The following is a 16,996-nucleotide window of genomic DNA, read 5'->3' on the forward strand; positions in this document are numbered from 1 at the left end:
CCCTCACAATAAAAATTTAAGCATTAGGAAATCTTTTCTGAAGATATTTGCCTGGAGTGGAGCAGTTCAGTAAAGAAAAGAATAGAAGCTTTTGAAATGTGGTGCTACAGAAGAAAGCTGAAGATTAGATGGGTAGCTGGCATAACTAATTAGGAGGTACTGAACAGAATTTGGGAGAAAAGAAATCTGTGGCACAGCTTGACTAAAAGAAGGGATCAATTGATAGGACACAAATTGAGACATTAAGGAATTATTAATTTGGTATTGAAGGGAAGAGTGGAGGGTAAGACTTGTAGAGTGAGACCAAGAGACGAATACAGTAAGTCGATTCAAACGAATGTAGGTTGCAGTAGTTTTTTGTAAATAAAGAGGCTTGCACAGGATAGACCAGCACTGAGAGCTGCAGGAGACCAGGCTGCAGACTGAAAATGATGACAATGACAAAAAATGTTAAATTGATGGTTTTTACGAGATGTCACAGTATTTGGCATTTTTTCCTGTTCTCTTGTAAAAATGTTATACATCTCTGGGCAGCATTTTACCAATATTGGTAACAGATAGTCATTTAATGTCGAAATTGGATTTTACCTTTTTTCTCAATGCTGAGAATAGTGTGCAATCTTAAAATACCAGTTGACTTGCTGCATAAAAACTACAGCTCTTGATGTGACACCCAACAAAAACACCCTACTTCCAACGATCACCATTCTGGTAACAGTTTTTGGTTGACTTGACATTTATTGACACTTTTTCAAAAGCTATTGAGGGTAAAAATAAAAAAATAAAAATTAAGAGAGCTTTAATGTGGTGCATTAGTCAAGCTACACATTTTCATAGCACAAATACATGTGTATGAAAAATATCAACTATGGCACTTTAGTTGTGTAAACATATAACTCAACATGGCATCTGATCAACTTTCAACCTAAACTAAGCCCCAATATACATAACAGATCACACTGTACCACACACATCATTTACAAAATAGTAAAAATAATACTGAATAAATATTTATTGAAATGAACATTTTCACTGTTCCATTTACCCTCAAAAACCAGTCTGCATGACGTCACGCGTCCTGGCTCTGATTGACTGGCAAAAGCAAACCAAGCAGGTGCCATGTTGATTTATGTGTTTGTGAAGTTTAAGTGCTGTATTTGGTGATTTTCATGTTTGTACTTGTGTACTCCAAAAATATGCAGTCCCCAGATAGAGCCATTTTTGCTATACTTTTTTTGCGGAAAAATATCAGGAAATCTGATGACGCAAACTTAAACACTGCCTGCATTCCAAGTTGAAAGTAAATATTGTTTCATTATTACTTCTAATCAAATTATGTGACTAGGGATTATCATCTCAGTCATGTGACTGGACTTGTGATTTCCTGTCAGAAAGATCACAGTTTGTAATAACTGTTAGAAAATCACTGAGTAAAACACAAGTAATATCTGACATCCGCAAGGAAGTGTTCAGTCCCTCTGCTGTTCCTGATCCACATAAATGATTTAGGAGACCATCTGAGCAGCCCTCTTAGTTTGTTTGCAGATGATGCTATCATTTACGTCTGCAGCTCATGGTCATGCGGTAGCATTCTCGCTTCCCACGCCCGTTTTCCCGGGTTCGATTCCCGGTGGGGTCAGGGATTTTCTCTGCCTCGTGATGACTGGGTGTTGTGTGATGTCCTTAGGTTAGTTAGGTTTAAGTATTTCTAAGTTCTAGGGCACTGATGACCATAAATGTTAAGTCCCATAGTGCTCAGAGCCATTTGCTTTCATTTACAATCTTGTGAAGTCATCAGGTGATCAAAACCAATTGCAAAATGATTTAGACAAGATACCTGTATGGTGTGGAATGAGTCAATTGACTCTAAATAATGAAAAGTGTGAAATCATTCACACGAATACTAAAAGAAATCTGCTAAATTTCAGTTCCACGATGAATCACACAAATATAAAGGCTATGAATTCAACTAGATACTTAGGGATTACAATTATGAATAACTTGAACTGGAATGTTCACATAAATAATATTGTGGGGAAACTGAATCAACAACTGTTATTACACTTAGGAGGTACTACAGGTCTATAAAAGAAACTGCCTACACTATGCTTGTCTGTCTTCTTCCAGAATACAGTTGCACAGTGTGGGATCCACATCAGATAGGATTGACAGGGAACATCGTAAAAGTTCAAAGAAGGTAAGCTCATTTTGTATTATCATGAAATAGGGGGAGAGTGCCACTGATATGATACTGAATTGGGGTGGCTATCATTAAAACAAAAGCGTTTTTCACTGTTGAAGGATCTTCTCATGAAATTTCAATCGCCAACATTCTTCTCCAAATGTGAAAATATTTTGTTGGTGCCCACCTACATAAGGAAAAATGATTCATAATAAGAGAAATCAGAGCTCGCACAGTAAGATTAAATGTTCATTCTTCTTGTATATTGTTTGAGAGTAGAAGAGTAAAGAAATAGCTTTAAGTTGTTTCGATGAACCCTCTGCCAGGCACTTAATTGTGAATTGCATACTAATCATGTAGATGTACAAGACATGTCCAGAAAGTAAGTACGGTTTTGGAAAAAAAACTCAAAAACACGTTTTCAAACCAAAATTTAGTTTTAAAAGAAGGAGCATTTCGTAAGGAATTTTTCTAGGTAGTTGCCACTACTGTTTGCCATAGTGGGATACAAAACTTTCTGTGCCACTTAATAGAAGGATGCCACCACTGAAGACAGGCGCTGCTGAACATTGTTTTTTGAGTCTTTTCTACTTGTTGAGTTCCTTCCCAGGTGTGAAATGCTCAGTCAATGCATTGCGTTGCTTCATGACAACACAAAACCTTATTCAACAATTCAGTTGGGAACAGTTTAGTCACCCACCATACAGCCCTGATTCCATACCTTCTAACTACCACTTACTCTTGAACTTGAAGTGTGATTTTGGGGGAAGGTGCTTTGACAGTGATGACGATGCCCAAAAAACGGTGTTGAGCAGTGGCTGTCTTCACTGGCGAAATCTTTCTACAAAGAAGTTATAGAAAAGTTGGATTCCTGCTATGACCCATGTCTGAACAATGGTGGCAACTATGCGCAAAAATAGTTTAAGAAAAGGTGTCTCTTGTAAAAATTAATTTTGGTTGAAAAAAATCTCATAGATGTAGACTACGCTGAAATCAGAGGTAAAACGACATGACTGTAAAGAACTATAACTATTGTACAAGAAAATTCTGTAATCAGTCATAATGTTGATGAATAAAGGTTTCATTTATTTATACCTAGTATTATGCTTAAAGGAATCTTCAGATAATGGCATACATTTCATGTACTTTGTATACTGATGCAACAATATGAAGCAGAGAAGAACTGTGTTAATTTCAGTCAAATTTTTTTCTGTCTGGAAACTAAGTAATGTATGGGAAATCATACAATGAAAATTTTTAATTACTGTGGGTCAAAATCTCTAAGAAAAGGACATAAAGTATAGTCAGGTGACTAAAACAAACATAAAAAACAACTGAATCTCCAAATTACAAGTTAATAAAATTTAGAGTGAAGCACATGAGGCACGTGTCTTGCAAATATTATAGTGAGTATCTTCGAAAGTTAATAATGTATACACTACTGAAAAAGAACAAAATGTAACAGTAGTTTTATTCATTATGCTGTGCATTACCTGTTTATATTCCGTAATGATTGTATTATTTCTGCAGCTTTCATTTTCAGCCCTTTGTACTTCACGTTGCAGCATTTCTTTAATCTAGAGAAAAAATGGAAAGTAGAATGAAGAGCAATAAAAGCAGTAAAACAATATAATGATTTCTTCGGTAAATACAACACAATTTCTTCTCTGATAATAAAAAACTGGTTTCTTAAAATCTGTATTGAGCAGGCGAGCCAGATAGTTGAAATTACAATGAATCCAGCATTTACATTTAGAGTTGCGATAATGATGCATTTCTTGCTACTGTGTCAACTTTATTGTTCGTGTACAGTGAGATGATGGCCAAATTGCCACACACCTCATGTTTGATGAAGCAGTTTGTTATAATATTGTTCTTTTCCAACCTGATGCAGCTATTTCTCTTGATGGAAAATAGCTGGGGAACATGGAATGTAATATGACCATGCACTCTGTCCACTAAGTCTATAAACTGCTGTCCCATGATTTCATTTATAATACAATAACTGACAATCTGTACCTTCATAATTGTACTACTACCTAACTCACCATTTTTAGATATGCGTAAATAGTTACTAATAACAAATGACACATCGTGACATAATATGAACTATAAAAATGTAATACTTGCTGTTATTTTTAAAATTTGGCTCTGTTATTTTCCCTGTATACATTTCCACATCTCCACTATCAAAAAATATGTTAGCTCTCTCAATCCCAACACGTTTCACCAGCTTCCTATATTTAGTTTTGACAGCACAATTTATCTTAAGCTTTCACATACAGAATGCTTTTACGACTAATTAAATATGAGAAAAGTGAAACAGATGCAGGAAACAAATGAGCTGTACACACCTGCAATGTTTCTTCTTCGAGGCTTCTCTTTTCTTCCTCAGAACGTTGCAGGGAAGCCTGCAGAAATTCAAGTCGAGTTGCATAACTCTTTTCAGCTTCTTGGGCTTCTGTTGAACACAAAATTTGAAACATAATTAATTAATGAGGCTATAAGACACCAACAAAAGGTCACAGTTGAATTATAATGTACACACAAGTATCAAACTTCTGAAAGATTAAATTATCCGTCCCCCCCCCCCCCCCCCCCCTCTCTCTCTCTCTCTCTCTCTCTCTCTCTCTCTCTCTCTCTCTCTCTCTCTGTGTGTGTGTGTGTGTGTGTGTGTGTGTGTGTGTGTGTGTGTGTGTTTGACTCAACAAGTAACATACCTCATTTTTGACACTAACTCTGTAAACCAGACAATATGACTTAGCATTTTTTCATGTCAACAAGGCATTGCCAGAACTGAAAAAGTGACAACTCACAGAAAAATATCTTATGACCAACAGAGAATTGAGCTTTGGGTCTCAGGATTTGTAGACTTTTCCTTACCCACTCAGTCACCAAGTCACATATTTAATTTAATTGAATCATACATATCTCATAGCCAAATTTGTAACTAATTCAATTACAGCAACTATTTCATAGGTTTAAGAGCCCATATAAATACAAAAATAAAACACATACACAAAATAAAATTCAAATAACAGAGAAAACATTTAAGCCAAATCTTTCACTCCAGCAAACACAATGAAAGTCATACATGCAAAATTATTAGGATCACTCTGATAGTTGAGAAAAGAAGCTACTTCCATTCTCCTGAAAAATTGTGACTTCACATGGTCTCAAAGTACACACACCACTCTTTCAACATGTAGCCCTTCAAACCACATATTCAAGAACGATATCAAGTGTATTTGGAAATGTTGTTCAGGATCTCTTTACAGGCAGAAACATTTACTTTCTATGAATCAATATAATTCCCACAGATGGTATCTCTCTTCTTTCTCATACAGAAAAGTAACACAGGTCCTGATCTGGCTGGTAGGCTTGATGCAGAATTGTATGGTTTCAGAAACCTTTCCATTGTTTTCATTGCCCCAAGAACAAGCAAATTGTGATGATGGAGCAGCATTCAATATAGACTCATCTTTATCCACCTCTACTAGAAACCTGACATTCTTGAAACTTTCACTGTGATCATTGTATCACAGAATATGGGAGTAAGACAATTAATTAAATGAGGGATAAGACAAAAGTTTCTCAAATTTGTTAAATTGCTTGATCACGGTATAAGAAACATACTTTGCAAACACATCAGGAGAAGAAAACAACTATTCAGAAAACTGGGAAACACACTGCATTGGGACTTTTAGTGTAAGTCTTGGAATATGTAAAATATAATGGCGATGATGTTGGTCATTTACCATTACCTCCATTTTTTGAAATTATTTATGTGAAAAATTCCAAATTGTGTTTACAGCAACTTTTGGGTTCATAATCGATTTACTTATTACTTATTAAGAAAGGAAATGAAAGATCAATGTACCAGAATAAGGCAAAGGAAATTAAATTACTTAAATAGGTTTTCCATACATAATCTACATAAGATTGTAATTCATCTGCAAACAAATACACATATTAATTCTTATTGTTAGTCATGAAAAACAATGCCAGAAGGAAAAACAAGCAACCTTGCGTAGCTTTACACATTATTTGCCAGTCATGGTTTATTGGAACTGTTACTGCCGAAAAATTATTATCTCTTAGAAACAACAAGCCATACTGCCAAAGTTTAAAATCACAGCATCTGTATCCTTTTCACACACAACAGACCATGAACAGAAGAAGTAAGAAAAAATACTGTACAGCTTTGGCTGCAACAACATCAAAACAAATGCCTTAAAATACATATATACTGCGGGAACAATTATGGAGAATAGCAACTAGCTGCAATTACAAACTCTATATTATGAACAATATGAAATGATGCACTGTCACTTACCTTTTTCAGATATGAATTCCTGTTCATACTTTTTTAGCTTTTTTACTTTCAGACTTGTAGCTAGTTTCATTATATTTTTGGCAACTTCTTCAGAACGACATTTCTTTGGGAGGGAAACTCTGAAATACTTAAGTGTCGTCTCAAAATCAAGCGTGAGTAATTCCTTCTTACAAACCTATTAAGGAAGAATGTAACTAGTAATGACACTTTGAAACTAATTTTAATGTCAGATATAATATTGCATATTTGCTAAATAGCTAGATAATACACACTAATGATGAGATTTATAATTAGCAAATTGAAATCATTTCTGCTTGAGAACTTCTACTCCATAAATTAATTTCTAGGTAGACAAAATGTCTGAACAAGTGCCAATAACAATTATTAATACACATTAAAGATTCATGTAAATTGCCTGTATGCAGCCACATTTTCACTGTGTTTATTATATTTGTGAGCCTGTCACATTCACATCACAGATATAAACTACAAAATATGCAAATCTAACTAGAGTAAACTAAACCAAGACTTTTTTTTAAAAAGTGTCAAAATCTGAATGATACACCAACATCAAATTAGACATCATATTACTTTGAAATTCATTATACACTAATTACCAGATGAGACTGAACAGTAGTTTGTGTTCTACTAATACCAAAACACATTCTTAAATGTTGATTCTAGGTGTATGATCTAACAAATAACTCACATTATGTATCATAGGATTAATTTCCATCACAAAATATAATAGTAATTTGTGACAGCATGTTGGATGAATGACTAGTGATTCAATATGGTCACACATTTTTCCTGGTTCTCAGATGATGAAGTTATTCTCTGCTGCATACAGGACAGTAACAAAAAACAAAATTTATGTGCTCTTAATATTAGCAAAATAATGGGCAGAGAGAACCAAAAATGTCCATATATGCAGTAAACATGCAACAAATTTCTGTCAAATATCAATTTGATTCTATTATGATTTTCATCCCTCTTTGCAGTTACAGGTAACATTTTACATACAAAGAAATTATGAAATGTATATATCAATAACAGGTTATTTTAAATCAGACAAAATTTCATGAAACAGACATAAGCCAAAAAATGTGCCTTGATCTGCAATAGCATTGAATTATACAGTTTTTTAATGTGTCTTAGAATAACAACATTTCAGATATATTTTGTCCAAGACTATAGTCCCGATTTACTGGATACTGAATGAGTGCTATGGATATGCCTCTGATCAATAGAATTTGACACATGTTCAACAGCCCACATATTGTAATGGTACTGTCAGTTTATGATATTTGCAGTTTTCAATTTTGCCCGTTATACCGTACGCGCATACTAGTCGTTCTAGGTATTGCGCGTACGGGCAAAATGTTAGTCAAGATGAGACATGTTGGTTCCTCAATGTAGATATGGTGTGGGGGGAGTCTGTCGTGCCCCCCCCCCCCCCCCCAAACCCCCCCACACACTATTTAAGAAATAAATTGATCTGTTTCATCAATTAAACATGCTGTTGCATCCTTGAGCACCCCGGTTCGTGATGTACCCTTGTCCAATTCTCAGCTACGCTACAGATCAATGGATTGATCAATGATGATGATATTTGGAATTTATAATGTCTGGACAAGGGTACATCATATGGCATAGTAATTTGGGGAGTTGTGCGAGTTTGATTTTTGACGGTTTTCGGACTTAGAAAAGTTGCGTTTCAATTAAGCGACGAAAGTTAAAGTCCGTCAACATGGAGTTCCATATGGGACTTAGTGCAATTTTTGATCAATGTGTAATAACTTGGTGAATAAGTAATCAAATATGATAATGTTTCTAATATCAATTAGGGGGTGCTCAAGGGTTGTAATGGTATTGTCAGTTTATGATATTTGCAGTTTTCAATTTTGCCCGTTATACCGTACGCGCATACTAGTCGTTCTAGGTATTGCGCGTACGGGCAAAATGTTAGTCAAGATGAGACATGTCTGCAAGACAGACAATATATAAAACAATTGAAGACGTCGAAATGACAACATCTGCCGCTGACAAGAAGAAAAATACCATAAAATCTGTCGCTGCACACTCTCTACTAGATGGACCTGCTGTCTTTTGTGGATGTAGACTTAACTTCAGTATTGATCTGAATGATACATTCTCTCATGGTAATGGTTGGCTAACCGTCGCAATTGTATCGGGACTGGAAAGCTTCGTCGACCGTGACGTCATAGCCTACCGCACATTCCACATATGTGAAAATGCAAATAAAGACTTTGGGAAATCATCATACATGTCACCCTCACCCTTTTCCTTGTATACACGTAGTAGACGTAAGATATCTGTAAATGAAACTGTATTTATTTGGATTAAAGGTAAAGGTACTTGCGAATATGTAAAATTTGTTGGAGACTGTACTTTGTATTTTCATAAATAAATTGATCTGTAGCGTAGCTGAAAATTGGACAAGGGTACATCTAGAATCTGTCGACATAGAGTACGCAACAGCATGTTACGTCAGCTGTCTGAGCACTTGACCTTTGACCCCGCCGATAAGGCGGCTCAAGGCCATCTTGGCAGCGCGCCAGCCACCGAAGACTGACAAGCCAGTGAAGTAGCAGCAACTCCTGAGCAGAACATTACCTGCAATGTGTTGAAAAGTATTTTGTGGTATGACACTGAATAATGAAGTGTGGTACATGGCAATCACCTCTTTCTCATCTCAGTTATATTCCACAACCATTTAGCTCTAAACTGAAGTAAGATTCAAAGAAGGATTTAATGGCAGTTGGTATGGTACAATCTATAATGACGACTAGATATTAGTGGGGGCACTACTGGTTTTGTGTCGGTGGCATCATGTACAAGGAATTGATATCACAAAGTCCACAGTGCAGCATACACTGAAATCCACAACAGGCACATAATAAAAATGCTGTCGCAGTGCTGCAGTATTGCGTGGACCAAGAGGAAGTTCAATGGTCCAATACTGTCAGACAAGTAAAGTACTTGTCCAAATGACAGAGTGAAGTTTGATGTGTTACTGAGAGTAAAATAATATTAAAATTTTGCACTCTTTTATTATTATAAGCAGTTTTTTACTGTAAATGTTCAAAGTTGTTCTTACCTTATTTGTAAACTGAGTGCTGATGATTTTGTTTAAAGGCCACAGTGATGTAGCAAAATTTTATGTTGTTAGCAATTTGACAGAGTATTGCAGTGTTTGAAGTAAAGAAGAGAATAGCAAACAAAACCTCTGGAATTCACAACTTGAGTAGTCAACCATGTCAAATTTTCTCAGTTTTGCACCTCATCATAAATTACAACTATATAGTACCAAGACCCACATTTGATGAAAAATGCAATGTACCCCAAGGAAGTGTTACAGGATCACTACTTTTTGCAATATATATTGCAATATATATATAAGTCACATAGCAGATAATTTCGTAAGTTCCACAGATGACGCTATAGTATACATGTAAGTCGCAATGCTAGAAAATTTTAGCAAAATGCAAGAAGACATGCAAAGGATTGAGAATTGGTGTAGAGATCAACAGTTGACTCTCAAAATAAACAAACGTAATGTGCTGCACACACATAGGCAGAAAGACCAATTATTGCGTGACTGCACAATTGCATATCACTGGGAGCAGCCACATGCATTAAATAGCTAAGCGTATGCATACAGAGTGATTTAAAAAACAAAGATCACATAAAACTAATTGTAGGTAAGGCAGATGTCATACCTGAGTGTCACTGGAATAATCCTCAGGAGGTGCAGCACATCAACAAAGGAGGCAGCTTACAAAACACTGGTTCTACGAATAACTGAATATTTCTCAGCAGTCTGGGATCCCTACCATATAGAACTGACAGAGCAAATAGAGAAGATCCAAAGAAGAGCAGCACATGTCATTACAGGTTCATTTAGTAAGTTTGAAAGCATCACAGAGATGCTCAGCCAACTCAAGTGGCAAACACTGAAAGAGAGGCGTTCTGCATCACAGTGTGATTCACTGTTAAATGTCTAAGAGTGCACTTTCCTAGAAGATTCAACCTACATATTGCTTCCTCCTATGTATACCTCACGAAAAGACCAAGAAGGTTAAATTAGAGAGATTTAATCTCACACACAGTCACACCGCAACTGTTCTTCCCATGGACCATACACAACTGGAACAGATGGGGGAAATGACAGTGGTATACACAAAGTACCCCCTGTTACAAACTGTATGGTGGTTCACAGAGTATAGCTGTAGATGTACAAATAACAAAGTTTAGTAAATATAGTGCGGATAAGAATTTAGTGATCCCATATAATCAAGGTACATGCATTACGCATAGTATAGAAAACAGAAAAAAAAAAAAAAAATCAGGGGTGGAATTGTAACAAGTGAAGCCATTTCACCTTGCTACGTTTCAGTCACACTAATAATCACGTCTAATTCACGAGAACACAGAACACTCTGAGGGTTAATAGGCATTAACAAGTATCAGCAGTTCTGCTGTGGTTTGTGACAAGTTGTGTGGAGTCACATTACTCACTAACCAAATCATATTTCTGGTACGCAGAGTAGGGGCCGCGAGAGTTTGCTACTACTGTCCATCACAATATCAAAATTTGGCGGAGGCACGGCAACATTTGGCAGTGGTTATACTGAGAACTATTAGACATTGATGTCTTAAATAAAAGTTTACTCTTTTGAATTAAAGGCCATGTCTGATGATCCAGTGTAAATAATATTATAGTGACCTTTATCTATATGAAATTTCAGACTGCCGAACACATTATTATTAGGTATCACACTGACCTGGTGTGGTTCTGGTTTACGTACGTTTTGACAATAAAACAAATGTGGAATGTTCACTGTCTCATATCTATTGTATTCTCCTTTGCAGCCATAATACTGTTCCTCCCCATAAATAATTTCCTCTCAATACCTGAAGCCTATTCTGTTTAACATTCATACCTTTGTCCACTGACTGCAGAAAACTAAATTTTCTGCAGTCGGCTATTCGACTTCACAATAAATATTGAATATTTTGTGATAAAAAATGATTTTAGGAGCACTGTCTAGGTTGCCTGCCCCCTTCTCATGATCACATCACTTCCCTGGTGATTTGAAATATACTCATCTACTAGCTTCAACAGAGGTGTTCACTTGGCTGAATAACTGCTGCATGGTTCTCAGTCATACACTACACACCTCAGCTGCTCTCAACTGGCAAATGGCAATAACAGGACAGAAACCATGTGCTGATGCTTCATTCACTTCCAACCCTCTTTTGAAAAAAATATACATACAGTAAACTACAGCTCTTGCTTGTTTGGATAACACTTGGCACTTTTCCTCATGTTACTAATAACAAATACCATGAGAACAACACAGCCATCAAATCACAAGCACTACAGAGAAAATAACCTCTGAAAGCTCAAAGCATGCTCAGTTACACATGGAACAGCACAAATGGTGGAATTTTGGCTGCAGCTTCATGTGGTATACTTTGTCTTGCTACTGTGCATTTTCCATCTACCTGCCTCCTTAGCTGTTCTGGACTGCAGCACATAAGCCATCAAGGTAAATATAGCCTGCTGACTTGAGAATCCATTTTAGTTTCCAAAATACTTGACAGAAGCATGTTTAAGCCAGCGCAGGAAAGTACCATTATGAAAAGATTCATTATAAAGTTCAGCTGAAGAAAATTTTATTATTTTACTGCTGATTTGTATTTAAATGTAAAATATTTACATAGGCCCAGTACTAAATAAGTGTTCAAACATGAAATATAAAACAACTGTCAGAAAAAAGCTCTTAAAATTGACTGCAGTCTTGAGGACATATGTGAACAGTTCATTATCTACCTTTAAACAAATTTCTTAATATTTTATGCAGTTTTCCTATCTTGTGTGTTCTACAGTGATCCAAATAGTTGCTATCTAGTTGCTGGAATGACTTGTTTCTTCCTGAAAGTAAATTTCCTAATGTGATTTAATCCTCTCATTGTCAATTAGTTATTTAGTATCATGTTCCATGGATCATTTGTATAATTAATTGTAATTACATGGAAGTAATCATTTTACATTCGTACTGTTGTGAGTTAATAATTCATATCCATCACCTTTTACACATTATAAAATTAGAAGTTCTTCTGCAGAATAGAAGGAGTTGTCAAGGAGAAACTTTTTCAGCTTATTTTTCAATTTGTGTCAGACATTTTACATCATTGGGCAAGTGATCAAAAATTTTGGTGGTGTAATTGCATACAGTTTGTTGTGCTAAAGACAACCCTAATGCAGAGTAATGAATGTCATTTTTTCTCCTGGTATTGTAATTACATACACAATTTTTCTTTTGAACTGCAATGGATTATTTACAATAAAAAAATACTTCATAAGGGAATAAATATACTGATCATTGGTGAGCAGCACATATTATTCTTACAGTACACTTTTGAGCAATGAACACCTTCTTTCCTAAAGTTGAATTACCCCACAATGTTATTCGATATAACATTATTGAATGAAAATATGCAAAGGAGTTTTGCTATTTGGGGAGCAAAATAACTGATGATGGTCGAAGTAGAGAGGATATAAAATGTAGGCTGGTAATGGCAAGGAAAGCGTTTCTGAAGAAGAGAAATTTGTTAACATCCAGTATTGATTTAAGTGTCAGGAAGTCATTTCTGAAAGTACTCGTATGGAGTGTAGCCATGTATGGAAGTGAAACATGGACGACAAATAGTTTGGACAAGAAGAGAATAGAAGCTTTCGAAATGTGGTGCTACAGAAGAATGCTGAAGATTAGATGGGTAGATCACATAACTAATGAGGAAGTATTGAATAGGATTGGGGAGAAGAGAAGTTTGTGGCACAACTTGACCAGAAGAAGGGATCGGTTGGTAAGACATGTTCTGAGGCATCAAAGGATCACCAATTTAGTATTGGAGGGCAGCGTGGAGGGTAAAAATCGTAGAGGGAGACCAAGAGATGAATACACTAAGCAGATTCAGAAGGATGCAGGTTGCAGTAGGTACTGGGAGATGAAAAAGCTTGCACAGGATAGAGTAGCATGGAGAGCTGCATCAAACCAGTCTCAGGACTGAAGACCACAACAACAACAACATATATTTACTGATTTGTCTCTCAACAAGATTTGCAATGATTCGATGTACAAATGCATCCCTTGATGCAAAAGTAGTCTTCTCTTGGTTTTCGCAAAATATTCTGAACCCGGGGTTTAGGAGCATTTAATCTATTTACACAGGTTGATATTTTATGAAAAAAGTTTTAAAATTAACTTTTAACTATGTTGTTGAATGCATTATATTTTTCATTAACACCAAATGTAGATGTACATCATCTTTCCAGTCTGTATTTCACAAATACTTCTTGATTTCTTCAATTTCTTTTTCATTTATCACCCCTCCAGTTTTCTGATTCTTTTTATTTATTTCATGCAGCCTGACATTAAACATCAGCAGTTGACCATCACGATCTGGGAGACCATTAACTACAGGAATTATGCTGCGACTTCACAAACTAAACTTGTATATAATAATACTGTAACAGTAGAGCTGCTGGTACCCAATTTTTGTTGCAAACTGAATAGAGTGTGAGCTCACACAAAATGGCTAGGGACTCAAGTATAGCTTTCCAATAAAATGAAAACTGTCATCAATACAGACGTTGACTTTAGAGCACGTATGCACAAAAAGTTTACATTAACATGTCAGAGATGACAGGAACTATTTGGAAAAGCAGTTGAATGGAATGGATAATGTCTCGAAAAGAAGTTATAAGATGAATATCAATGAAAATAAAACAAGGCTAATTGAATGTAGGTGAATTAAATTAGGTGATGCCAATGTAATTAGATTAGGAAATGAGACACTAACTGTAGATGAGTTTTACTTTTTGGGCAAAAAATTACTGACTACGGCCCAAGTAGAGAGGACATAAAAGTGCAGCAGACTGGAGATAGCAAGAAATATGTTTCTGAAAAAGAAAAATTAGTTAACCTAAAAATACTGTTACTAAGTCTTTTCTGAAAGTATTTGGCTGGAGTGTAACCTCGTATGGAAGAGAAATGTTGATTAACAGTTCAGACACAAAGAGAATAGAATCTTTCGAAATGTAATGCTTCAGAAGAATGCTGAAGATTAGATGGATAGATTGGACAACTAATGACAAGATACTGAATCAAACTGGAGAAAAAAGAAATCTATGGCACAACTTAACTAATAAAGGGATCTGTTAAACAATGCAAAATCCAGGATGGAATAATGACAACATATAAAAAAGATAGACTGCTACTCAATAGCGGAGACGCCAAGTCACAGGTAGACATAACAAAAATGCTGTCAAACAAGTAAGTCTTCAGCCAAAAAGCCCTTCATTAGACATGACATGCACACCACACATGCTCGCGCGCACACACATAACTCTTGCGTTAATGTGTGTATTTTGTCTAATTTTGATGCAGGCCTTTTCAGCCGAATGCTTACTTGTTTGACAGTCTTTTTGTTCTCCCTATCTATGACTCAGCGTCTCCATTATAAGATAAGCAGCAATCTATCCTTTTCACATATTTTTAAAGGGATCTGTTAACAGGACACATTTCGAGACTTCAAGGAACAGTGAATTCAGTATTGGAGGGAAGTGTGAAGGGGAAAAACTGTAGAGAGAGATTAAGGCTTCATTACAGTAAGCATATACAAATGGATGTCGGTCACAGTAGTTAAGCAGAGATGAAGAGGCTTACATGGGATAGGCTAGCATGAAGAGCTGCATGAAGTTAGTCTTTGGACTGAAGAGCACAACAAGAAATCTCCACTTACATATCATTCTGTTTCAAAGTTACAAAGTTTTATAATGTATCAAGTTGTTTCACGCATAATTCAAAATTACCAAATGGAGCCCTGTGTATTGCGACAGTATGTTTTTCACAAAATTCTATGTCTGCAGCATGTGCTTCATAATGCAAATCACTACAAAATCTAAGGATATAAAAATATTTATCTTTGTATCCCTTCTTAATGTGACACCTCCTTTCTCCATACCTGATCAGCAGTACCTGGACACTAAAACACACTGAATTCCCACAGCAGTGGTCAACTGATGTCAAGAAACATAAATTACATCTACGTGGTTTATGAGCTGCAATGCATCAAACAAATTAGATGTTCATTGATTTTATTTATTATCCCTATAATTTTTGGTATAATCATCACAAATCATTGTGCTCAAGGCCGAGTGTTATGACCCCATAAACCAATCATCTCCATCCTATATGGTTACCTGCTCCTCTTAGAGCCTGCTGAAGAGGTAGACTGGAGATAATATTAATTTTATCCATCTACGTGCTTGCTGCTCTCCCTGTCAGTCTCATTTCCTCTATCTTTCTTTCCATGATTATCTTCTCTAGATTTTCTCCATTTCTTCTCACAATGTGGCCAAAGAACTGGAGAATGTTTTGGTTGTCACGAGAAGAAAGTCACCTGGAGGTACTGAGTTACTGAATAATGGACACATTAGTTGTTCTTTCAGCCCATTTTATGTGCAGCAATCTGCACCTGCGCCAAAGCCCAAATACATCAATCTGATGCTTTTCTGTGGCCTTAAGAGTCCATGTTTCGCAAGTCTAAAAGAAGACGAAAAATACAAAAGTTTCAGCAAGCCAGATCTTTGTGCTTTTCATTATCACTCTATTCTGCCAGATCTTGGTGGGCATCTACATAGCCACTCATCCTACTGTGATCTGTCTTTTATCTCATCTCCACACCTTTCCGTGTTGCAGACGGTTGACCCAAGATGGATGAGAGAATGCACGATTTCCAGTTTCCTTAATCAACCCAAGATGGATGAGAGAATCCGTGACTTCCAATTCCCTTAATCAGTCTGTGAGTTGGACCTGTGCTCTTTGACCAATTATCTTCAGACATTTTAGTTATACTTACTTAACACTGACAGCCTAAGATCTGAGTTTACCCTAAAAACAGTCCTGCTCTCATATCACTGACTGCAGGGATATTCCAATGAGTGACAATAATTCCCCTCTCCCTGCCCTAATGCCAAATTTCCTTTCCTGTTACCATTCCTTTTCCTACTGAGATGTAAGCCATGACATAGCCCCCCTAGCAATAACATCAGTAGCAAACAATTTCATGTTCGACCATATAACTGAGGGAAGTAGCTAATACAGCACCATGCTTTCTACCCTGCCTACTGTCACAATACAATACATCCTTCCACAATCCTTGCACAAAGAACCTACACTCCAAGGAAAAAAATACGACACCATGAAGAAATTACCCAAATGGGACAGAAATCAGTAGATGTGATGTACATGTACAGATAAACAAACTATTACAATTTCAGAAAAAAATTGGATGATTTATTTGAGAGAAGGAGCTTCATACACTGAGCAAGTCAATAATTTGTTGGTCCACCTCCAGCCCTTATGAAAGCAGTTATTTGGCTT

General features: G+C 36.2%; 1 protein-coding gene across 1 annotated transcript in view; it reads right to left on the reverse strand.

Annotated features, from left to right (window-relative positions):
• LOC126469928 (rab GTPase-activating protein 1-like) overlaps positions 1-16,996 on the reverse strand; it is a 157,820-nt gene that overhangs the window by 26,047 nt on the left and 114,777 nt on the right. Inside the window, exons 12-14 of the mRNA XM_050097325.1 lie at positions 6,519-6,693; positions 4,537-4,643; positions 3,676-3,759 (exon numbers count right to left, since the gene is read on the reverse strand). Coding sequence (XP_049953282.1) covers positions 3,676-3,759; positions 4,537-4,643; positions 6,519-6,693 — 366 coding nt within the window. The remainder of the gene's footprint in view (positions 1-3,675; positions 3,760-4,536; positions 4,644-6,518; positions 6,694-16,996) is intronic.

This window comes from Schistocerca serialis, chromosome 3, assembly GCF_023864345.2.
Source record: "Schistocerca serialis cubense isolate TAMUIC-IGC-003099 chromosome 3, iqSchSeri2.2, whole genome shotgun sequence".
NCBI lineage: Eukaryota > Metazoa > Arthropoda > Insecta > Orthoptera > Acrididae > Schistocerca > Schistocerca serialis.